The 25,997-nt window shown below is 37.8% G+C and overlaps 1 protein-coding gene and 1 pseudogene across 1 annotated transcript in view; both read left to right on the top strand.

Annotated features, from left to right (window-relative positions):
• Positions 6,498-7,466, top strand: Vom2r-ps96 (vomeronasal 2 receptor, pseudogene 96; annotated as a pseudogene).
• Positions 10,770-25,997, top strand: part of Vom2r59 (vomeronasal 2 receptor, 59) — a 63,440-nt gene continuing 48,212 nt past the window's right edge. The window contains 1 exon segment of the mRNA NM_001099466.1: positions 10,770-10,972. Within this exon segment, the coding sequence (NP_001092936.1) occupies positions 10,770-10,972 (203 nt within the window).

Here is a 25,997-nt window from a genome sequence, read left to right as displayed (position 1 = left end):
ACTTGATTTTTGACAAAGAGCCAAAACCATCCAATGGAAAAAAGATAGCATTCTCAACAAATGGTGCTGGTTCTACTGGAGGTCAACATGTAGAAGAATGCAAATTGAACCATGCTTATCACCCTGTACAAAGCTTAAGTCGAAGTGGATCAAGGACCTCCACATCAAACCAGATACACTCAAACTAATAGAAGAAAAACTAGGGCAGCATCTCGAACACATGAGCACTGGGAAAAATTTCCTGAACAAAACACAAATGGCTTATGCTCTAAGATCAAGAATCGACAAATGGGATCTCATAAAACTGCAAAGCTTATGTAAGGCAAAGGACACTATGGTTAGGACAAAACAGCAACCAACAGATTGGGGAAAGATCTTTACCCATCCTACAACTGATAGAGGGCTTATATCCAAAATATACAAAGAACTCAAGAAGTTAGACCACAGGGAGAGAAATAACCCTACTAAAGATGAGGTTCAGAGCTAAACAAAGAATTCACAGCTGAGGAATGCCGAATGGCTGAGAAACACCTAAAGAAATGTTCAACATCTTTAGTCATAAGGGAAATGCAAATCAAAACAACCCTGAGATTTCACCTCACACCAGTGAGAATGGCTAAGATCAAAAACTCAGGTGACATCAAATGCTGGCAAAGATGTGGAGAAAGGGGAACATTCCTCCATTGTTGGTGGGATTGCAGACTGGTACAACCATTCTGGAAATCAGTCTGGAGGTTCCTCAGAAAATTGGACATTGAATTACCTGAGGACCCAACTATAACTCTCTTGGGCATATACCCAAAAGATGCCCCAACATGTAACAAAGACTCATGCTCCACTATATTCATAGCAGCCTTATTTATAATAGCCAAAAGCTGGTAATAACCCAGATGCCCTTCGACAGAGAAATGGATACAGAAAATGTGGTACATCTACACAATGGAATATTACTCAGCTATGAAAAACAATGACTTTATGAAATTCATAGGCAAATGGAGGGAACTGGAAAATATCATCCTGAGTGAGTTAACCCAAGCATAGAAAAACACACATGGTATGCACTCATTGATAAGTGGCTATTAGCCCAAATGCTCGAATTACCCTAGATGCACAGAACACATGAAACTCAAGAAGGGTGACCAAAATACGAATGCTTCATTCTTTCTTTAAAAGGGAAACAAGAATACCCTTTGGAGGGAATAGGGTGCCAAAGTTTAGAAGAGAGGCAGAAGGAACACCCATTCAGAGCCTGCCCCACATGTGGCCCATACATATACAGTTAGCAAAGTAGATAAGATGGATGAAGCAAAGAAGTGCAGGCCAACAGTAACCAGATGTAGATGTCTCCTGAGAGACACAACCAGAATACAGCAAATACGTAGGTGAATGACAGCATTAAACCACTGAACTGAGAATGGGACCCCTGTTGAAAGAATCTTAAAAAGGACTGAAAGAGCTTAAAGGGGCTTGAGACCTCATATTAACAATGCCTCCAACCAGAGCTTCAAGGCACTAAGCCACCACCCAAAGACAATACATAGACTGACCCGGGTTCCAACCTCATAGGTAGCAATGAATAGCCTAGTAACAGCACCAGTGGAAGGTGAAGCCCTTGTTCCTGCCAAGGCTGGACCCCCAGTGAAGTTTATTGTTGGGGGGAGGGTGATAATGGGGGAGGATTGGGAGGGGAACAGCCATATAGAATGGGAGCAGGAGGCGTTAAATGGATGTTGGCCTGGAAACCGAGAAAGGGAATAACAATCGAAATGTATATAAGAAATAGCCAATCTAATAAAGATGGAAAAATAGTGAAAAAATAAAATTGAGTGCATCAGAAAAAAAAGAACATTTATTACAACCTGTAAAGGTGCAGCGTGGAATCTTAACACCAGCTTCCATGTTGTCTCTCCAGTTTCCCTGCCCTCTCCTCCTATCTCCTCCTCTTCCCTTAAAGTTTTCACCTGCCCATCCTTCCTTTTCATCCAATGACAGGCCTCGTTCTATCCTGCCCCAGCCCTCACCTGTATTTTAAAAATTAAATGGGGAGAAGGTTATGGTGAAGTCACCTGTGTCCTGTGTACATGACTAGGCAACTGTCCTTGGGTCAGTGGAATTAGCATCAAAATACAGGTAATTCCAGAGCAAACCACAACATGTCTGCAATAGTTTCTCCCCCTTGAACTCATCCCACATGTGGTCAGAAGATATCCCACAACTGTGGCATTTCCAATATCTTAGGATCTCCAACATAATCTGAACCTCACCTTCACAGCTTCACTCAATGGTCTCTTTGGGTCTCAATTCAGGGATACCCCTAAAACAACAATCCTGATAATTTACTAAGCTATGGAGGAAGACTCCACAGCTCCTTTCATGGATTCTTCACTCTAAATAAAGAACCATGTGGATGAAACTGTTACCATTCCACTATTTGCTGGGACTGGAACATGACCTCCTCATACAACTACATCTTTATTGGGTTTCTGTTGTCAACGGTTTCTTTCACTTTTTAATCTTTTCTTTAATTTCTTTCCACAATTTGGAAACATAGTTGGGTGAGATCTTTCACTGATGGAGTGATAGCTCCCTTTATTTATTTAGCATCTGACTTTTCTTTAAATGTATTATCTCCTGGAACACTGGTCTTTTCTCCATTACATTTTCAGGTGTTCATAATCTCCTCAAACCATACATTTTGGTTTGCTCATATTGGTCCTTTTCGTTATAGATCTGCATAAGAACGAACACTAACAACCATGCAGCACTCAATACTAAACTGTCTTGAAATCTCCTCTACCAGTGCTATTAATCTAAATTTCTTCAATTTAGTCTTAGACAGATTATTCTTCCTTCCTTCCTTCCTTCCTTCCTTCCTCTCTTTCTTTCTTTCTTTCTTTCTTTCTTTCTTTCTTTCTTTCTTTTTTGGACAAAGCCAGAAAGCTGCAATGTTCTTCTCCAAAATATCGTGAGAACAATCTCTAGGCCAGTTAGTAATATTCTTCTCCTGTGAAGCCTCTTGGGCCAGGCCATTATAATCTACACTGTCTCTGCACCAGTGTCATCCATGTTCTATCAAAGATAGCACATTAAGCCCCACTTAAATCATCCAACCACTTTTCTGGTCAAAAATCCAAAAGTCTTCCACATTCCTACAACAAACATGGTCAGCCAGTCACAGCAACACCTCTGTCCTGTTATTAACTGCTTGGTCATCAATCTACCGCTGTGACAATCCACACAGACTTTGACAACTCCTATGAACAAAAGCACTTGTTAGAGCTTAACTTCAGAGATTTAGTACATTATCATCACAGTAGGCTGCCAGGTGACACAGGTAGTCATGGTGTTGAAATAGCTGGAGTTCTACATCTGGATCTGCAGACAACAAGAAGAGAGCCATTGGGCCAGACATTGGCTTTTGAAAGCCTCAAAGCCTATACCCCTCACCCCCAACTCCCCATGACACACTTCCTCTGACAAGACCATGCCTTGTAATCCTTCTCAAGTCTGTCATTCACTGATGACTAAGTATCCAAATGTATGAGCCAAGGGTACTCTTCTTATTCAAACAATCACAACACACATGGCACACATGCAGAAATGAGAAGGCAACTGTGGAAGACCAGTTCCTCCTTTCACCTTTTTGCAAGTTCAGGAATGAAACTCAAGTTGTCAGGCCTACACAGCAAGTGCTTTCCCCAACTAAACAATCTTGCCAGAGCCTCCAAGTGGATAAATTTAGGTAAAACTATGATTCCCTCACCATTGTCACCCTTCAGCTTCTACCTGAGTATGTTTATGTACACAGAATTAGACTTCGGGGCAGCTTCTATGAAGGTTCAGAGTATTCTGTGGGTCCTTGCATTCTTATTGTATGGGATAGAGTTTACAAGTATTCTGTGGGTCCTTGCATTCTCAGTATATGGGATAGACTTTACAGATGGGGAAACCAAGTTTTGTACTTTCTCAAACACAGTGGTGATGCTGATGGTAGTAGTAGAGTGGGGTCAGGAGTAGGATGTGCACACATACAAGTGTGTATCAGTCTCCACCTTCTTTTTTGAGACAAGATCTTTCACTGAAGCTGCAGGCTGTTAATCTGGCTACAATAGCTAGCTAGAAAGACCTTCCTGTCATTGCCAAACTAGTTCTGAGATTATATGTGCTTAGAGTTGCACTTGCACTTTTAAATCAGTGCTGGGAATTGAACTCAAGTCCCTCATACTTGCGTGCATACATGCAACTAAGACATTTTTCCAGTCCCCTTGGTGGATTTTGTCTATGATCCACTCCCTTTTTGTTCCACTTTAATAAGTTAATTGACACAGCTGGCACCCTGTCCCTTCTCAGAATCTATTTCATACAGAACATCAGAATCCCTTCCAATGGTTTGATTCTAGGACCTACCATTCAAAAATATGTTTAATGTGATCTTTAGTAGTTTTATACATGGATCTTCCCTTATTCCCCTCTCAATTTCATGTCATCTTTAATATTCTGTTTGTTTGATTGCTTTTGATTTTATAACCCACTAAATCCAATCAGTGTTGCTAAAACACACATCTACTAGAAAAAGGTGGACTTACCAGGAACATTCCAGAAGGTAACTGACTTTCCTTCCCCCAAAACTATAAACTTCTCATAGCATCAGCTGGAGTGGAAGCTCATGAGCCCCTCCCTGATCCATATGAAAATGTTAGCAGTCTAGATTTTATACAAGTCTTGTTCAGGCAAATACATCTGCTCTGAGTTAATGGGTACAGTTGGAACATCACGGCCAGAAACCTTCCTGCAGCATTCCTCCTCACCGTTTTGCTCTTACACTTCTTCTACCTCCTCTTCAATGATGTCCCCTAAGCTTTGTGAGGAGGGATGAGATATACATATCCCATCCAAAAGTTTGGTTTACTGGGGTTGTTTCTGGAGAATTTCCCCTTCTCTTTGGCTTTTTACTCTAGAGTGGTGGGGAAGTGACATTCCCACTTCCCTACATTTTGTTTGATGGTCTATGTTGAGGTCAGCTGAATCTTTTGTAAATCTAACATTAACTGTCTTTTAACAAGCCATAGGCCAAAGAAGAGAGAATTGCAATGGAGAGATGACTCAGTAAATAAAGTACTTATTCGTAAGCCTGGTAACTTTGGTAAATTTCTAACAATTGTGAACCTCGATTCTCACCCAGGGCTGCTGGATATTGGCTATCAAGGACAAAGGGTGTGGGGGTGGTAGGGGCAGGATCCAGAGGATGTGAGTACAGATTGACAGATTGACTTCAGGAATCAACTTCACTCAACTTTATTTGGGGTGAACGGGGTTATATAGATATTAGAGAATGGGTAAGGAATTCAAAGGTAGATACATATATTAATGGCTAGGGTAGGAATGATTCTAGGCAGGTTCTTGTAAGGAAAGAATTTGAAACTATAATCTGGCCATAGGCTATGGACCTTCCTCAGAGGTTTTCTGGAATTACAGGCAGTAAGGTCTAATTGGAGAGCATTTCCAGACATGATAGACTGCAACCTTAATAGTAGGGTTTGCCAACAGACAGTCACATAAAAAGCCAGATGTGGTGGTGGAATGTGCCTATAACACCAGTATTGGAGAGGCAGAAATACAAATTACTGGCACTCTCTGGCCATCCAAACTAGACTAATCAGCAATCCCCAGAGAGACCACATACTATAAAGCAAATTAGATGGCTCATGAGGAATATACCTTAAGTTGATCTCTGGGTAACACATGTACAAATACAGGTTCCATACATATTCATGAATGCATATGCATCAACACAACTACAAATATTCACTTATTTACACACAATATAATGACTCCAAGTTTGAAAATCCCACTGCTCAAATGTGGCAAAATTCACCAAATTTGTTACTTTTCTAAATTGAGAGAAAGAGAGTCCATGTGAGTGGGAGTGCATGTACCATGGTGCAAATATGGAAATGGGGAGCCAGTTATCACCTGTCTCTTTTGTTTGATACTATGTCTCTCCCCAGATGCATTAGCTAGGTTAGATGTCCCATGAGCTCCCAAGACTAATTCTATTTCTGCGTCTCATCTCACTGTAGGGGGCCCCTGGGATTACAGACATTTGTGCTTCTATATCCAGCCTTTACCTGGATCCTGGGCATTCAAATTCATATCATCAGGCTTGCGCAGCAAGTTCATTTACCTGGTGAGCCATAGGTCCCCAGCCCAGGAAGTGCTTCCTATGGAGGCAATATTGTAATCAAACTGAGGCTGTGTGGTGTACATTCCTAAGTTTCTCATGGTGTCAGAATCCTCAGACCAATGTATACTTGATTTAGGAGGAGAAATCGTAACTTTGTCTATGTCACAATGCTTCAGTCACATTAGTCCCTGCACAATGTTCATCTGATATTTGAAGTAATAGAGGAAGGCTATCAGGTTAACCTACTCAAATAAGAGGAGCTATGAGCAAAAGAATAATGATCATGAAATAACAAAAATATACATTTTCACCAGATGTGGATCAGTGTATGCAGTGTCTAGACCATCAATATGCCAACACAGCACAAAACCACTGCCTCCAAAAGTCTATGACCTTCCTGGATTATGAAGACCCCATGGGGATAAGCCTGTCCTGCATAGCCTTGTGCTTCTTTGCACTATCATCTCTAGTTCTTGGCATCTTTCTGAAGCAGAAGAACACTCCCATTGTGAAGGCAAATAACCGCACTCTTTCCTATGTCCTGCTTATTGCCCTTAACTTCTGTTTTCTCTTCATTGGCCATCCCAACACAGCCACTTGCATCCTGCAACAGACCACATTTGCACTGGTGTTCACTGTGGCTGTTTCCACTGTCTTGGCCAAAACGATTACCGTGGTTCTGGCCTTCAAGGTCACCGCTCCAGGAAGAAGAATCAGGTGGTTGTTGGTAACACGGGCACGTAAATTCATAGTTCCCATCTACACCTTGATCCAATTTATCTTGTGTGGAGTCTGGCTGGGAAACACCCCTCCGTTCATTGACACAGATACACGCTCTGAACATGAACATATTATCATCATGTGCAACAAGGGCTCAGTCACTGCCTTCTACTGTGTGCTGGGTTACCTGGGGGCTCTAGCCCTGGGAAGCTTCACCTTGGCTTTCTTGGCCAGGAACCTACCTGACACCTTCAATGAAGCCAAGTTCCTGACATTCAGCATGCTGATGTTCTGCAGTGTCTGGGTCACCTTCCTCCCTGTCTATCACAGTACTAAGGGGAAGCACATGGTAGTTGTGGAAGTCTTCTCCATCTTGGTCTCCAGTGCAGGACTTCTAGGCTGTATCTTTGTCCCGAAGTGCTACATTATTCTGTTAAGACCACAGAGGAACTCTATTCAGGATAATGGGAAAAAATACATTATAATTATAAGACTTCATAAATTTTTATTTATTTTTCAAGTCAGTACATTATATTTCCATACATACATTTTGTTCCTACTCATTCCCCTCACAAAATGATACCCCTGTCCCTCCGTCTCCTCTTCTTCCTTATCTTAAAACAATCTAAATTGCCATATTCATATATATTTCATTGCCCCCTTCTTTCCCAGCTCCCAGACTTTCTTCCCTCTCTCAGTTACTTTCTACTTTCATGTTACTGGAGAGAGAGAGAGAGAGAGAGAGAGAGAGAGAGAGAGAGAGAGAGAGAGAGAGAGAATGAGAATGAGAATGAATGCCAGTTTTCTGTTTTTTTCTCTCTTGGCTTATCACACTTCTGGATTATCAGGTGTGAGGGATGGTTGGAACAATAAACTTTTATTGAACCAGAAGAGAGGCACTAGCAGAAAGAAAAACTTTTACACTAGTTAATACACATAAATCCACATAAATTACTATACAAATTCATGCATATATAATCATATATCTTCATGCATTCTGGTTGGTATCAGCTACTAACTTATCCCATAATTATATATTTACACACACAAACACACACACACACAAACACACACACACACACACACGTCTATATTTACATATGAATAAGGAGCAAAAGACCAAGAACAAGGGATAAATTAATTAAAACCAGGCCTGTACAAAATATATAATGGTAACAGGAAAACCATGTTAGTTGGTAGTGGAAATCTTTCCTAAAATATAATCCCTTCAGCCTTCCCTAGAAGGACTTTTCCATCATAGAATTACAATCCATGCATAACAGAAACCATCACAGTAAAATTACCTGCTTGTTTTAGCTTTCCCTACATGGCTCCTAGCTGTAGATGCTTTATTGTTGTTTTGTTTGGTTGGGTTTTGCTTTGCTTTGCTTTGCTTTTTTTTCAAAAATGAGCACATGGATTTGGAAAGAGAATAGTGGATGTAGAATAGGGTACAAAATTGGATGGTAGATAATGGGAATGAATTTGAACAAAACACATTATACACATTTATAAAATTCTGAAATGATGAAAACTGTTTAATAAAAAAGAATATTGTTGGGGTTGGGGATTTGGCTCAGTGGTAGAGCGCTTGACTAGGAAGCGCAAGGTCCTGGGTTCGGTCCCCAGCCCCGGAAAAAAAAAAGAATATTGTTCTTAATAATGTAAAACATTAATTTTAAAAATCCTTATAGAAAAAATACCACATACAGAGTTGTGGCTGTTCAGGGTTTTCAAACAAAACTTAGTTCTTGGTAAAGATACAGCAGACGTGATACGATAAACAAAACAATCTTAAATGATGCTGCATAAAGAGTATGAAATGCAAGGTTTGTGCTTACAACAATGTCTTCATGTTTATTCTCTTCAGTTCTTTCACTTATGATGCTTATGATGAATGAGATATAGTTATTAAAATAACTATAATAAATTTAAAAATGGAATACAACAAAATAAACTGTATTCTTATCACCCAACTTGCAAAAATCTAAACTCCAATTAGATCAAAGACATTATCTAAAACATGAAACTCACAAATCCAAGGAAACTTCTGAAGATAAAATTATTGAAAAGAATGATTCTGAAAGTTCTATTAGCAGTAACAACTCCTGTGAGAAGAAACCTTTCCTCTTCACTTGTATGTGGTCTCTTTTGTCTCCTCCAACATTCCCCAATTTTTCTTTTATGTAACATTCCAATTACTCTCTATTGCCTCCTCGTGTTCTCTCTTCTATCTTTTTTTTTCTGGTTTCAGGTCAAGCACACAAACAGAAGATAACAGAAAGAACTTTTGGTATTTGTATTTCTGAGTCTGACTTAACTTGCTAAACATAATCATACCATAATTGTCTTGTTAATCTTATGATTTTAACCTTTAAGATGAAAAAATCCCAGTTTAGATGTGTTTTACATCTTCAGCTTAGCATGTAGGAGGCACTGTGTTCAATACCCAGTGCTGCAAAAGTATTAAAATATACATTTGCACAAACCTCTTTGAAATTCATTATTCTGTACTTAAAATTCTTCTGTATGTATGCTAGGTACATTTAAAAAATAATGATATGTCTCCACTTGAGAGCTGATTAAAAGTTGTTTTTATCTTAAAAGTTGTAGACTTTAGGCGCTAGGGTATTGCTTTTGTTGACCATAAAATAATGACAACCTGTGTTCAGATCCCCAGTTCCCATAAAATATATGGGCATATCACATACATCTATAGTCCTAATACTTCCTTGGAGAGGCAGAAACTGGTTGCTCATTTACTTTAGGTAAATCAAAAAGTTCTGGTTTTACTTAAAAACTTGTTTCTAAAACGTAAGACACTGAATAGTAAAGGAAGACATTTGATTTCGACCTGTGGCCTCCACATGATGTGCACATCCAAACACAGATACCTGTATAGAAACAAAAACTAGTAGTCTCCATTTCAAAGCATTATTAGAATTGGAAAAAGTTAAAAGCAAAGATAGATAAGTCACATTTCTTACTGTATTCTTTATCCTAGCCATATGATTTTCCAAATTATTAATGTCTTATATGAAGTAGAATGTGGCAAACCTGATAAACTAAATTCAATGTGTAATTATTTAGTAAATGTTTCACTAATGCATATACACATCACGATATATATAAAACTTGAAGTTCATCTGTATCTGTTTAAGTAGGAATGGGGACAGATACCTCACATACTCTAAGAAAATCACGTTAAGTGAGGAAAAATTAATTCTGAGAATATACAAATGGATTTTGACAACATTTTTGAGACAGTCTTTAGTACAGGTTGACCTCAAGCATTTTGTGTCTTCAAAGATTACCATGACCTCTTGATTCTTCTGTATCTTGATCCACAGTGCTGGGATTACAGATGTTTAAAACAATGCCCAGTTTATGAGTCTCTGGTGATTACACGCAGGACTTTCTGCATGATCGAAAAGTATACTATCAATTGAGATACATCTCCATCCCTTAGGAAAATAATTTCATCCACAGCAGAAGGTAAGTTTTTTGACATCAGCTTGGTCAAGGCTTCCCAAGAGGATTTCAGCTCAGGAGCCCTGTTATCAATGAAACTGGATGAAATCATAGCACCTGGGATTGAAGATGATGAGCCACAAACATATTTTCCATAATGGTTTTTTATGGCAAGTGCGACCTCAAATTTGGAGTTCCGAGAAAGAAAGATTTTCAGACTCTCCAGAGGATATTCAGAAATTGAGTTGAAGAAGCCATGGGAATAAGAGTACCCATCATAGTCAACAACAAAATTGGAATTTACACGAATTAATACAAATTTATTGGATATGTATATACCTCCTCTCTTTGCAAATTCAAACTCTACACAGACTTAAACTTTGCAGTTACTCCTATGATGCTTCTTCTGATTTTTATGTTCCTGCTTCTGCAATATTCCAATGATGTCTACTCCTTTGACCGCTCTTACTGTGCTTCAAGGACCAAAACTAGTGTATACAAGGATGGGGACATGGTAGTTGCTGCATTTTTACCTCTTTTTACTATTACTGTGGATTCTGCATCTGATAATCAAAGCAATAATAATTTCCATATTCAGTAAGTTAATAATTTTCTGTTAATATTCTCTCAAATCTTAAAGATGTACAATGCCTAGAAATAATATGTGTGCATTCAAAACTTCTATCTACATCCAACGTACTGCTGTTATATCCCAAGACCTGTCTCTAATTTATTTTTAATATTCGGTTTAGTAGTTTTTCCCCTAAAAAGAACAAAAGTATTCTAGTTTCTTTCTGTTCTGAGACTCGATTCTCCCCTTATTACTCCTCTATTCCTGCCCTCTTCTAGCCTGTTGTCAGGAATTAGTGTTGTCAGGAATTATGTCCAAAAATATAACCTAATGTCACAAAGCAAGCCAGTAGCATGCATTCTGTACAGTGAGCATATGGAAAATTCTCCTCCAGGATATTAAAGAATTGTCATTTTTTTATGTTATAGGTATTAAACCTCAGAACGTGTTGGCAAAGTTCTTGTAGCTCTCTGGGCTGTTTGTACACCTTGTTGACTGCTATGCAGATGTTTGCTTTTATGAAGTCCTAATACTCAATTGTTAGCTTTAATTCTTGGGCAAAAGGAATATTTTCCTACAGTTGTTTCATGGAGGGAACTGTCTGTTTTTTGTAATAGTCTCAGAGTTTCAGGCTTCACACTTATGCTTTTGTTCCATTTGGAATTAGATTTTGTGCAAATTGAAATATACAAGGTTAATTTCAATGTTCTGTATGCATTTCTTGAAGATGTTTCTTTTCTTCAGCATGTGGATTTCTTTCTCTTTTTTTTTTTCTTTTTTTGGCTTCTCAGTCAAATGTTAAGTTGTTGAAGTTACATGTATTAATGTTTGGGATATGACTTTTGTTCCATTGGTCTACATGTCTGTTTTGTGACAATATTAATGTTATTTTGTTATTACAGCTCTCTAATATATCTTAACATATGGAAATGTAATCCGTCAAGTATCATTTCGTCACTTCAGGATCCATTGTGGTTTCACTTGAAATTGCACATGTTATTTCATGTGAAAAAGTAGATGTCATTTTCACTGGAATTGTATTGAGACTATAAATAGCTTTTGGTAGGATACTCATTTGCACCATGCTACTTCTACCAGTCTATGAACATAGAATATCATTTTATTTCCTAATGCCTAGCTCTCCCTCTTTCTTCAGAAGCTCAAAGATTTCATTGAATAAATTATTCATTTCCTCAGTTATATTTATTCTCATATATTTTCCCTTAGGATATTGTGAATGTGTTTGTGTCCATGTTCTCCTGTTCTGTATTTTTCTTTAGGTGTATCAAAAAAGCTATTGATTGTACAAGATGATTTTGAATGCTGTCACATTGCTGAATATGGTGATCATTTCTATTCTGGTAGAATTTCTTAATTTCCAATATATAGCATTATGTCACCTACAAATAATGATAGTTTGATTTTTTTTGCTTAATTGTGTCCTGTTAATTTCCTTGTATTGCCTCATTGCTCTAGGTAGTACTTCAAACACAATATTAAGAAGAAATGGGAGTGTTGGATATCCCTGAATAATTTACATCTCCATTTAGGTTGATTTCGCCTATATGTGAGTGTATGCGTGTGTCTGTATTGTTGTGTTCTAGTATATTGCCTTTAGCTCTACATTCTTTAAAACTTTTACTATGAAAGTATGATGGATTTTGTCAAAACCTTTTCTGCATCAATTGAAATAATCAGGTGACTTTTGTCTAAAGCCCATTTATGTTGTTTATTTAATTTACTGCCTTGAGAAATATGCTGAACCATCTATACATTTGAACGATAAAACAGTTGATGGTCTTCTTTCTGTGTTTCTACATTATATTTACTGTTGTTTTCTTAAATATTTTTTAGTCTATGTTCATCAGGAATTTTGGCCTACAGTATCTCTACCTGGTTTTAGTATTAGAGTGACACTGGCTTTGTAGAAATTTGTTAAGTGCTCATTCTGTTTCTTTTCTCTTTTTTAATGGTTTAAGAAGGAATGTTTTAAGAAGAATATGAAGAATTAAAAATCCAGGAGAATTACGGTGTGATACTTCTGGCCCTGGACATTTTTAATGGAAAACTTTTGATTACTATTTAATCTTCTCATTGCTTATGGTTCTGTTTAGATTGTTAAGTTCTTGGCTTAAATTTTGTGAATGTGCTGCACACATTCACCCATAAGGAAAACCCATAAAAATGAAATTGGGAATATATATATATGAAATGTCCAGAAAAAGCATTGCAAAATAAACATGACAAATCATATTTTCAAAATATCTTTGGATAAACTTTGTTGGCCATCTATTGCTGAGCATGAGACTGTGTGTTTTGTATACCCAATGGTACTCCATTAGAAAAAAACTGATTTTTTTGAAATTGGTTATCAACTAGAGAATGCTTCTGGATTAAAGAGTAGGTTTTATGTCTAATTCTCCTTTCAGAGCCGGGCCCTCAACAGACTTAGACATGTGAATGCCCTATTCATGTTCCAAAAATCTCATTATGAGACCAAGACCCCAAAGATTCTGTTGAGTTTCTTTTCTGTTAGCCAACGAGGGTGGGACATGGAGTATAAACATGGAGTAGTTTATTCCTCCCATGAGACTCCCTTAGAGAAAAAAACACTTTACATTTTCACATATCTGTCAATAGGAGACAGGCTCTGGGTTAGAGATGGTAACATGTGTCTACTGCTTCACTGTGCTCTAAAACCCCATCAGGTGTAGGACCTGTGCGTGCTGGCTTCATGTTTCTATATATTCATTTGTGTACAACCCTGGTCCTGTCTAGAGGGTCTTGAACACTTAGTGTGCTCTATAAATTCTGGCTCTTACACTCTTTCTGTGTCCTCGTTCACAAATTTCTATGTGCTGAAGGGAGGGGTTTTATGGAAATAACCCTTTAAGGACTAACATTCGAAGGTTTCTAAGTCTATACATACACTCTGCCCATGGGTCTCTGTATCTGTTCCCATTTGCTGCAGGAGGAAGCTTCTTTCTTTAAGGCTGAGTAAGGAATAAATGTTCCTAAAATAAATGTTAGGAGTTATTTCGTTGCTATATTCTACTAGTATTTGGGTTTTTTTTCAAGATTCCTGGACTATCTGACCTCAGGTTCTTAGATGCCCAAGCAGTGTTTCATGCCATCACATAGTGTGGGTCTTCATTCAAATCAGATATTACTTGGTTAGTCCCACAAGTTTTGTAACATTCTTGTAGCAGCATATCTTGGAAGTAGATCATAATTGTATATGAAAAGTTTGTCGCTGGATTGATATTTAGTTTCTTTTCTAATAACAAGCAGAATACCTTCTAGTCCCATTAGTAATTGTCCGTAGAGGTGAAAGCTGTAGGTAGTCACTAGATTGACTTCTACATATTCAGTGAGTTCTGTAGGTGTGGTCTTTATCAATAAAGCCTTACTGTCAGTTTGTGGGAAAAAAACAATAGCCTTGGCAATAGCTTAGATAATTTAGGGTTTGTGATGGGAACCCTTTGGCCAATAATTCAATTAGATACAACCCATCTCCATACTGAAAGTTGCTTTTGGTGCCTTTTCTATATCATGTTATTGAGGAATTTCATTTGGAACACCTTTATATAAGTATATGTTATAGGGAGCTTCTACTGTATTAGATTGCCTTATGACCTTTCAAATGTTCCTTAAGCCTAGTCGTTCCTCCTTATATTTCTTTCTTCATCCCCTCATTCCTTTCCTGTCACTCTTTGATCCTCCCATTCTAGTCTCCCTTCATCCTTCGATAACAATCTATTCTATGTCCTCTTCCTAAGGAGATCCATCTCTCCTTCAAGTCAATCTTAAATCCTATGATGACCTTGATTGTAGCTTGCTGATGGATGAGTTAAGAGACAATATCCACTTGTAAGAATACACATACCAAATTTGATTTTCTGGGAGTGAGTTACCTCACCTGGGATGATGTTTTTCTAGTTCAATCCATTTACATGAAAACTTCATAATTTCATTTTTAGTGGATAAGGAATATTTTATTTTATAAATGTACCTGATATTTTTTTAGCCATCTCTATATGCTAGGTTTTTCCAAGTTCTGTCTATTGTGATTAGAGCAGGAATGAATGTCTTTTAGCAACTGTCTTTGTTGTAGCATGAAGCTCATTTTGAGTATATGTCAAAAGGTGGTATTGCTAGATCTTGAAGTACAAGTCCAGCTTGCTGAGGGTCTTGCCACACTGAAGAACAGCAATGAATCAGCTTTCTCCTTATTCCACATTTTTGTCAGCATGTATTGTCATGGTTTTGTTGATATAGGTTATTCTGAATGATATAAGATGAAATCTCAAAGTAGTTTTGATTTACATTTCCCTAATGACTAAGGATGCTGAACATTTATTTGTTTCTCTTCCATTTGAGTTTCCTTTTCTTCATAATCTTTTGTTACGTTTGTATTTCGTTACTTAATTGGGTTATTTGTTTCTTGAAGCCCAGCTTCTTGTTGTTATGTTTTTCTTTTGTTTAATTTTAGTCCTTAATATATTTTGGATAGTACCCCATCAGGATGTGCTTGGTAAAAAAAAAAAAAACTTTTCCCATTCTGTAGGATTCTGTAGGCTGCCAATTCGTCGAATTATATTGTCCACAGATATGCAGATGCTTCTCAGGTTAGTGAGGTCTCATTTATTAATTGTTAATCTTTAGTGCCTGTGTAATCTGTGTTCTGGTCAAAAAAAAAACATTTTTCTCGTATTACGAGTCCCTGACTATTCTCTACTTTTTCTTCTGTGTATATGCTTTCACGTTGATGTTTTCAGCCTACTTTGACTACATTTTGTGGAGGATACATATGGATTTAATTCTATCCTTCTGCATGCAGCCATGTAATCTGAACAACACTATTTTTTGAAAGTGCTGCATTTTATCCAGTGTCTATTTCTGGCTTCTTTTTAAAAAAACTCTCAGTAGGTGTATGGACTTGTGTGGGGTTCTTCCAGTCCAGACAATTGATCAGTGTGTGTGTGTTTTCTGCCAATAGCATCCTGTTTTCATTACTATATCTCTGTAGTACAGCTTGAAATCAGTGATGGTGATAACTCCAAGAGATATCCGATTGGTCAGTGTGTTTTTTGTTTCCACATGAAGCTAAAAATTATCCTTTGAATTTCTGTGAAGAACTGTGTTATTAATAAATCTGAAGATTGCTTTTGATAGAATGACCTCTTTTGCTACATTAATTATTCCAATCCATGAGCATGAGAGATCAGTCTATCTCCTGATAACTTCTTCAACTTATTTCTTCAAAGTTTTAAAATTTCTTCAATGTCTTAATATCATAAAAGAATTTGATTTGCTTGGTTAGATTTACCTCAAGATATTTTCATTTTGTATATATTGATTGGTTTGCATCTACTGAGTTAAACTTGTATCTTTTGGATAAAATCAACTTGTATTTTGATAGTATGTCTTCCTCAAAATTTTTAAGCACATTTTAACTAAAATATAATCACATTGATTCTTGAATATAATGTGCAAAGAATCGGTTGAGAATTTTTGCCTATAGGTTAATGAATCAAATTATTTTGTTTTTTCCTTTTTATATTTGGGGCTTTAAAGGAAAACAATAGCTTTTTAAATTGACTTTGGTAATATTGTTTCCCTTTCTTATTTGTGGAAGAAATTAAAGAGTGTTCATGTTAGCTATCCTTTGGATTTGATAAATTCACCAGTAACTGTATCTAATCCTTGGAAGTCTTCTTTGATGGGATGATTTTATTACACATTTGATCCTTTTTGTTGCTGTAGTTTTTGCTATAATGGAATTGTTTGAGCCATTCATCAATTAATTTTCAGAGGTTACATGTGTCTAGGGACTCATCCAGGGACTGCAGACTGGTACAACCATTCTGGAAATCAGTCTGGAGGTTCCTCAGAAAATTGGACATTGAACTACCTGAGTACCCAGCTATACCTCTCTTGGGCATATAGCCAAAAGATGCCCCAACATATAACTAAGACTCATGCTCCACTATGTTCATAGCAGTCTTATTTATAATAGATAGAAGCTGGAAAGAACGATGCCCTTAAACAGAGGAATGGATACAGAAAATATGGTACATCTACACAATGGAATATTACTCAGCTGTCAAAAACAATGACTTTATGAAATTCATAGGCAAATGGATGGAACTGGAAAATATCATCCTGAGTGAGGTAACCCAATCACAGAAAAACACACATGGTATACAGTCATTGGTAAGTGGCTATTAGCCCAAATGCTTGAATGAACAGAACAGATGAAACTCAAGACAGATAATCAAATTGCAAATGCTTCACTCCTTCTTTAAAAGGGGAACAAGAATACCCTTGGCAGGGAATAGGAAGGCAAAGTTTAAAACAGAGGCAGAAGGAACACTGATTCAGAGCCTGCCCCACATGTGCCCCATACATATATAGCCACCCAATTAGACAAGATGGATGAAGCAAAGAAGTGCATGCCAACAAGAACCGGATGTAGATCTCTCCTGAGAGACACACCCAGAATACAGCAAATACATAGGCGAATGCCAGCAGCAAAACACTGAACTGAGAAAGGGATCCCCGTTGAAGGAATCAGAGAAAGGACTGGAAGAGCTTGAAGGGGCTCGAGACCCCATATGAACAACAATGCCAAGCAACCAGAGCTTCTAGGGACTAAGCCACTACCCAAAGACTATACACAGACTCACCCTGGGCTCCTACCTCATAGGTAGCAATGAATAGCCTAGTAAGATCACCAATGGAAGGGAAAGCCCTTGGTCCTGCTAAGACTGAACCCCCAGTGAATGTCATTGTTGGGGGGAGGGCGGTAATGGGGGAAGGATGGGGAGGGGAACACCCATATAGAGTGGGAGGGGAGGGGTTGGGGGATGTTGGCCCAAAAAACTGGAAAGGGAATAGCAATCGAAATGTAAATAAGACATAGTCAAGTTAATAAAGAAAAAAGAGAGAATAAGATATGCACACTGACGTGGTCTGCTATAGCTGGTGTAGTTGCTAGAAGTGGACAGAGAGAGGGATACAAAGCCTCATTACCTACAGTTCGGCTTTGCCTAAAGAAAGGTCCAGCTTTGTCCTCAGGTCCGATGAGGAAAACTTTAAGTCTCAATGTCTCAATGTCTTATCTAGTTTTAAGTGCTGGACAAATGAGGCAGTCTCTAATGGCTGTTTACAAATCTGCCAAGATACCTTCAGGTTCCTGTTATCAAACAACTAGAAAAAAAGCATATGGTTTATATTTTCCAATATTTGATGTGACCTTAGGACTTCTTCCTTACTAATTATGCTAACATTCTCTGCTTTCTTAATTTTCCAGTCTGGGTTCCTTTTAATATTTATTTTCATACAGTTGCCCTAATTTAACTAGGCTCTCCCTTTGCCCTCATTTTTTAGTGGTAAGTGGGAACTTTAAAGTTTACCAAGTGTGTGATCTATCATCTTTACTGATTCATTCTGAATTTGTTCCATTACAAGTTTTAATATTCTAATCTTAACTAAACATTATGTTAATTTGTTCACTATTTCACTATTTTTTATATGTTTTTTTTCTGTATCATTTGTGTGGGTGTCTTCCTGGGCTACATAAGTTTTAAAGAATTTGCTAAGTTTTAAGATTTCCATCTCTGCCTTCCTTTACCAAATATCTTAGATTTAGTTGGTGGTTTTTCATTTTGGTGGAATTATATACCATTGCACAGGTACCATGAACCAGAGAAGATATAGATTTTTCCTTTTGCCTTCCTTAGCTGTTCATCTTATCACCAAGAGTGCTGATGTTAATTCAGCGTTCATGCTGATTTGGTGGTTCCTTAGTCAGTAATGACCATTCCATCCCCTAGATTATAGGATAAAGCTTTCCATTTAGTTTTGGTTACATAAGTGGTTGATGAGCCATAATTAAACCATGAATTAGCCAAATGCTGAGACCATTCCATTGTTCCCAATAATCCAATAGGTGTCTCTGTTAAAGGAGGGGTGAGTGGTTTACAGATGGAGATTACAGGCAACTGAACAATTACCTCAATGTAAGGAAGCACTAAAGGTCACAAAGGATTTCATATCAGTACCATTTCCAATGTAAGACTTTTCCTTACAGACCTAATCCTGCAAAGCACTCTGCCTTCCAGAAGATCCAATCCATCACTGGAATGGATGCCCTTATGACCATAGAGTGGTTGACAATGGCTGAGTGTAGTGCCCAGAATACCTCAAAAATGATCAGATTAGATTCTCAAGAGAGAGTACTTATTCTCTGAATAAGGGAAGTGTTTGCTATAAAACCAAATGGGCAAATGTTGGTGGACTATCTTTTGTTTTATGAAGAATCCCCAATTGCCATACTCACCAATAAATATGGTATCCACAGTTTAGGTATCATTCTGGTTCAATATCTGTCAGGATTGCATGTTCAGATAGGAGCTTACTAACTGTCTTAAAAGCTTCTCTCTTTTCTTGACCCCATAGTAAATTAAATGCCTATCTAGTAACATTATTGATGGGTTTGATAATAATCTGTAAATATGGTATTTGATTCCTCCAGCATGCAAACATAACAATTAGGTGTGCAACTGAACTTTTCCCTGGGACTAGGGGATATTTAAATTATTTAAAATCTCATGCAAGTCCACAAAACACCTAAAAACTTTGTTGAGGTGTCTGGCCTTTTCACCTTGCCTTCACCTGGTTCAGGCATCATGTACCAGAGTATCAGTTACTGTCTCCATATAATTATGAACAGTGTCCTTAATTGTATACTACAATCAAAATATCATGTACATAGCTTAAAAGTATGCAATCTGATTTAGGTAGCTTTTCCAGTGATCATCTTAGTGTCACGTGAACAATAATTGGGGCTATTCTTATAACCTTGAGGCACTCCTTTGAATCAGCACTGTTTATTGTTCCAGGTTAAATTAGTAAGGTCTCAGGAACAAACATGGATTGGAATGCTAAATAAAATGTCTGATAAGTCTATGGTGCAAACAAAATTTTGGTTGTAAATCCCAAATTTTATGAATGTATCTTCTGCATCAGGTAAATTTCCCGGCAATTGTGTGAAAAATGATCAATGTTCCTAAGAGTCTACTGTTCACCTCTATTGACTAAGTTCCTTCTTAATAGCCAAAGAGGACTATTGAAGTAAAACGATTGTGAGGGTTTTATAACATTTTCCTTCAATAATTTACTTACCATGTTAGTGACAGTTTCATCACTTCCCTTGATAGGTATTGCTTGCTTCTATAAAAAGAAATTGTACTTGAGTGATATTACATTCCAAGGGTTTAAGGTTTTTAATGTAAGGCCATTCAAAAAATAATTTGTGTATGATATTCTGAAGCACACAATTAGGTGATAGTGTAAATATTGTGGGGGATATTTAGAGATCAATTGTAGAATAAGATTTATATACTTACCATTCCTGCTTTAAATGATTTTTCTCGACTCCTTCAATGTTTATATAATTTGGGAGCTTGGTCAGGGTGAGTAGAGGTTGCAAATTGTGACCTGACTTCCTGTATTTATCATCTACTTTATCTGTTTAACCATTTCCCTGATTTGGAGCATTTCCGTGATTTTTGCTGGGATCCGTATGAAGCATCTAGGGTTCTTTTTTTCATTTTGGAGTTGTCAATACAATGCATTCTTTGGTCTGCCTAGGAATCTTTTCTGGAATCCTCCCCCTGGGACTGTCTTATTGGCATCTGACCTAATCTTCCAAATGATCTTATATTCTTAATTTTCTGAAAGAATGGAGGGTTGGGTCTGGGATAAGAAAGTCTTGTCTAACCTTTGCCTAAAAAGTTCACATTTTAGGTGAGTTTTTCAATGGTGCTACTTTGCTTTAGTTGTGTACATTAGACTGGAGGGATGCTATGTTATCTATCTCTGGTTCTTTAGTCTGATTGTGGAAATTAATAGCTTGTCCAATAGTTTGGCATTGGTCAAAGTCCATGTCAATGCCAATCTCAAATGTGAAGGGTGCTCTTAATTGGAATTTTTCTCATGCTTGGGAGCTGCAATTTCACATGTGGTGTTGGAGTGTTAGGTAAGTTAAGTGTGCTCAACTTCCTAGCAAATTCAATTGCTTCTTTATTATTTTTCCATTGTGCCTCTGCCTCATATTGATTTAGGTCAAGTGTAGGAAAATCCTGCTTCCACACAACTGTTACACAATCGAGTAAAGTGTGAGTTTCCCTCAGGTTATATATAAAATTTGTTCCAGGCCTTTAGTATGTTGCAATTTTCTAGGAGCCCTTTGATACCTTCTAACATGAGTCTAACATTAGTTCCCTTTTCCCACAAGCAGGCTATATAGGATGCATCCTTATCTCCTTTTTCTGTAAAATCTTGTCTTATTTGCAGCAGCCCTGTCCTTGTAAATGACCTAGATTCTACTTCAGTGGTCACATGAGTATGCTTGGTTAAACAGCTCAGAGAAGACTTAACCATATTGTGCAGTTACTGGTAGAGAGTTCTTGGTATCATCGAAGAATCTGACTGGACCCTTAACAGCTGCCTCCAGTTCTCTCTGAACGGGTAGTTTCTCCATCTTTCTGCCAAGTTGCTTGTTAGACGCTTGCCTTTCATTCTATTGGAGACAATGCCTTCAATCATTCTGCATAAGAACCCAGAGGTCTTTGAGGTGTTTGCCCTCTCCAGTAAGGGCTCAACAACCACTGGGGTAGGCAAAAGAACCTTAGGTTCTTTCTTGAGAATAGGCAGTTTTTGTTGTAGTATGCAACATGTTCTATCCCGTCTACCCTTCAAGAAGATTTTTGTCCTTTACATTCAGTGTGTGTTTGTGTGTGTGTGTGTGTGTGTGTGTGTGTGTGTGTGTGTGTGTGTGTGTGTGTGTAAGAAATATTAGTTTTATTTAACCAGTTTTCACAACTGAATATTTATTCTAAAAACTTTACCAAGTGTACAGTTCAAACTGCTGAACAAAGGAGTAGGTCCCACAGATCCAAAAATACTGTACCCATCCATCCAAGGTAAAGATAGATTTACACACTGTGGAGCACTCCACGTGGCAGGGAATTCATCACTTCTGAGTATAAACTTCAAAATGCTACAAAAATAATATTTTGATAGTATTTCAGTTTTCATACATGCAATATGACTTCGAACCTAGAACCCTTAGTAGTAATAGATGTCTGTAGTTAATACCCATACTATGGTGTACTCATGAATATGAAACTATGCTCAGTATATGACAGACATAAAAACAGAGACCATGGATAATAAATGTCAAATATAAGGTAGTACTTTTCATTTTGGAAAGGAGTTTATGTATTTAATAGTGTGCCAAGAGAATTTTAAATTAAAAAATAATCCAAGTGAGCTGAAAATTATACTGTATAAACATAAAAATTACTTTTGGTATAATATATCAATCATATCTGCAGATAGATAAACAAAACTATACAAAGTAGTATTTCTCACACAGCCACAAGAAGTACTTATGTAGTTATTTTTCAAAAGGGCCAGCAAAACAACTTAAACCCACTAGTGCTAATTCATGACTCAGCAAGTAACACTCAAGCTATGGAGTGACTCATAGACACTGAACCACATGCTTTCCTCAAGAGACACTGAGTTCTTCACAGTGATTATGTAAGAATGGGACATTAAGAAACCTAGAGTCAGTGGGCATCTCAGAACAAACCCATGTCCCTGTGGGTACATTCATTTTCTTAATTCTTCTTTTATTATTGGTTTCTGCATTTTATCAATTTGTTTGCCACAAATTAGAGGAATTAGACTTTTCTGAACTACCAATTTAGGTTTCAGTTAGAGTAGGCCTGATTTACCAACTTTTTGCATTTAAGACATGTTCTTTCTTGCTATTCTCATCCAGTCCCTCATGTAATTCTCAGTGGCCTGCTCCTGCTATCTGGTCTTAGGGTAGAGCATATGGCTTTATGAGAGTTAGCCCTGTCACAGAGGTTCCTCCTTAGGATTCTGGTGCCTTTCTTCCTGAGACTATATCTCCACTACTCGGTCTTAAGACAGAAGCATGTGTCTTCAAGGAGGCAAGTCCTGCAGGAAAGAATCCACCCTACTTTCTGGGCTGAGACAGGGGATGCACTTGGGATAGCAAGAAGCCACTTTAGTTTTAACTTTTGTAAAGGTCTGGCATATCCTGCCAACTAGGCCAACTGTCACGAGCATCAAGGTATGTACACATAGTTAGTATAACAGAAGTTTTCTTTTATTGTGCTGAGGATCTTCATGTAATTTTCACACTCTAAATTGCTAACTAAGCTGCTAAACCTATCTCCCAAGGCCTCTCACCTATGCAATGAATCTGCTGAAGTTCAGGTTCAGTCTCTAACAGAAGTCTCTGAATTGAGGACCAGGATCCTGAAAAACACTCTTCAGCCAAAGGACAGATGAAGGTGACATCTCTCAGGAAGTGCAGGGCAGAGCATTGCTCTTAATGGTGGCTTATAGACTCTCTAGTAGATGTGAATGCAGGGACCTAAACATAGATTGGGTCCTCTCTGGAAAGTAGCCACAGGAGAAGAGCACTGGTTTGGGGGAAGGGGTCATAACTTGTTTCTACAAGAGTAAAGGGTGTTTCTATATTTTAACTTTCTTGTCTTTAAGTTCTTCTAATGCCAGAAGAACAAACTTGCTTCAGGCAAATTATCACTTTATTGTAAAACAGTAGGGGTTTAAGTAAAGATTCTCTGTGGTCTTTACTCCATAAGTACTCCATGGCCCAGAGCCCTACGGGTGGGAGTTCATTTAATTCCTTCTCACTTAGAAAAAGTCTTACAGGAAGAAACAGGCACTTTGAAAAGAGATACTAGTCTTTCTTATTTTCCTTTTATTTTTTAATTATATTTAATATTTTTTTACCATCCAGTCATTATCCCCCTCCCCATTTGCCATCTAACAGTTCCTCATCCAATTCTATTCTCCTGTCTCCACTAGGATGTCCCCACTTCACCCTAACCCACCCAACCAGACATCCCCACTCCCTACGGCTTCAAGTCAGTCTCTAGGATTACGTGCCTCTTCTTTTGCTGAAGCAAGACCAGGCAGTCCTCTGCTGTATATGTGTTGTGGGCTCAGACTAGCTAGTATATGCTGCCTGGTTGGTTGTTCAATGGCCACACTTCTTGGAACTTCAGGTTACTTGAGACTGATGGTCTTCCTATTGGATGCCCTCCACCACATCTCCTAGCCTTTCCCTATTTCAACCACTTGGATCCCCGACTTCAGTCTGTTGGTTGGATGTGAATATCTGCATCTGTTTCAGTCAGCTGCTTTTTGGGTTTCGTGGAGAGCAGTCAGTCAAGGCTATGCCTTTAGGCACACCATAGCATCATTAGTAGAGTCATGCCTTGTAGCCTCCTCTTCAGATTGATCTCAAGTTGGGCCAGTCACTAGACCTCCTTCCCTTCAGTTTCTTCTCCATTTTTTTCTCTGCAGATCTTTTAGACAAGAACAATTCTGGGTTAGACTTGTTGCCTTTTGGATGTTGATATGCAGAACATCTGCCCAAAGGGTAGGCCCAGGGATAATTATATTAATTTAATAATGACATGAAAGGCATATAAATAGCAAGAATCAATTCTGAGATGTCATCCCTCATGTCTTACCTCCAAGACCTCATTCATCCCAGGTCACAATGAGCGATCTAAGAAAAATCACCTGCCAGGCTTGGATAGATGATTTCTGACACATGGACTGTCTAGGTATCTTGAGTAAGTGATGTCATTGAGTCCTAGTTATCTGATGAAGCCTTGGGTGTAATGGAGATCCTAACTAAGCTGTTTGTACATGTCTAAAAGCAGAGTTTTTTTTTTACTATGTTCATTACAGGCGGCTCAGCTGTTAAGAGCATGCACTGCTCTTTCATACAATAAGTTCCATCCCCAGAATCCAGGTCAGGCTGTTCAAAACTGTAATTCTAGTTCCAAGTATTACAAAGACCTCTTCTAGCTTCTTCAGGTGTCCACATATACATGGACTACAGAGAGAGAAAGAGAGCCATATACATACATTTACACATACACATACATATACCGTATGATTAACCTTAAAAAATAATACTAGATTGAGCTTTTAATTTCAACAATTGGGAGGCAGAAGCAAGCAGATCTCTGTCAGTTTGAGGTCATCTCTAATAATCTCTAGGACAGGCAGATCTCTACAGAGAAAACCTAAGTTGAAAACCTTACCAAAAAACCTAAAACTTACAAATCAAACATAAACCTATAAACTATTAAATGATGATTCTGGAAAAAAAGATCGTTTTCTTCTTTTAATTAAAACTGCAAATTAAGCTCTATTTCTTAATATGCAGACAAATAAATTTTATCAATAAATATTCTTTGAAATATAGTGCATTCTGAATACTTTCCCTTCTACTCTCTGATCACTTTTTACCTCTGAAAGCACACTTTCTTCTTTGCAAATGGCTTTCCTATATTCATGACATTTTATGTTGTGGCCCACTAAGTTTAACCTGTGACATATGAGTGACCATAGTCTTGGAACTATGCACTGGTAGGTTGACTGGTGGGTACACAATTAGATACACTTCTCCTTTCCCCAAAATCTGCTAGTCGCCAATAGTTTAGCAGTATGTGTAAGAGTTTTGTGGTTCTTTCCCTATCTATAGTGGATTGGCCAGTTTTGTGTACTTCCAATGCCAGTAACTGCAGTTGTTTTGTGTTCATGATTCCTATGGTCTCACCTTGCTTAAAAGATGATATTCCACAGCTCTTCCTTTTTTGGGAATTTACTTTCTTTACATCATGCCTTTCTCAGCAATGTGTACTAAGAGTACATTTCCATACTGAAATAAAAAGTCATCCAACAAGAAAATGAAACTCACTCCAAAGACAACATGAAATGGTGTATGTAGATGACTCAGTAAGTAAAGTGCTTGCCATGCAAGCATGAGGACCTGTGTTTAGATAAACCAAAGCCCACATAAAGCTATGTGCAATAGCATTTGTTTTTAGTCACACCACTACTATGATGAGATGGAAAACAGAGATGAGATAATTCCAAGAAGGTCAAGGGCAGTGAACC

The sequence above is a fragment of the Rattus norvegicus genome, chromosome 12, assembly GCF_021556685.1.
Source record: "Rattus norvegicus strain SHRSP/BbbUtx chromosome 12, alternate assembly SHRSP_T2T, whole genome shotgun sequence".
NCBI classification, from domain to species: domain Eukaryota; kingdom Metazoa; phylum Chordata; class Mammalia; order Rodentia; family Muridae; genus Rattus; species Rattus norvegicus.
This window is presented reverse-complemented; position numbering and strand designations above follow the sequence as displayed.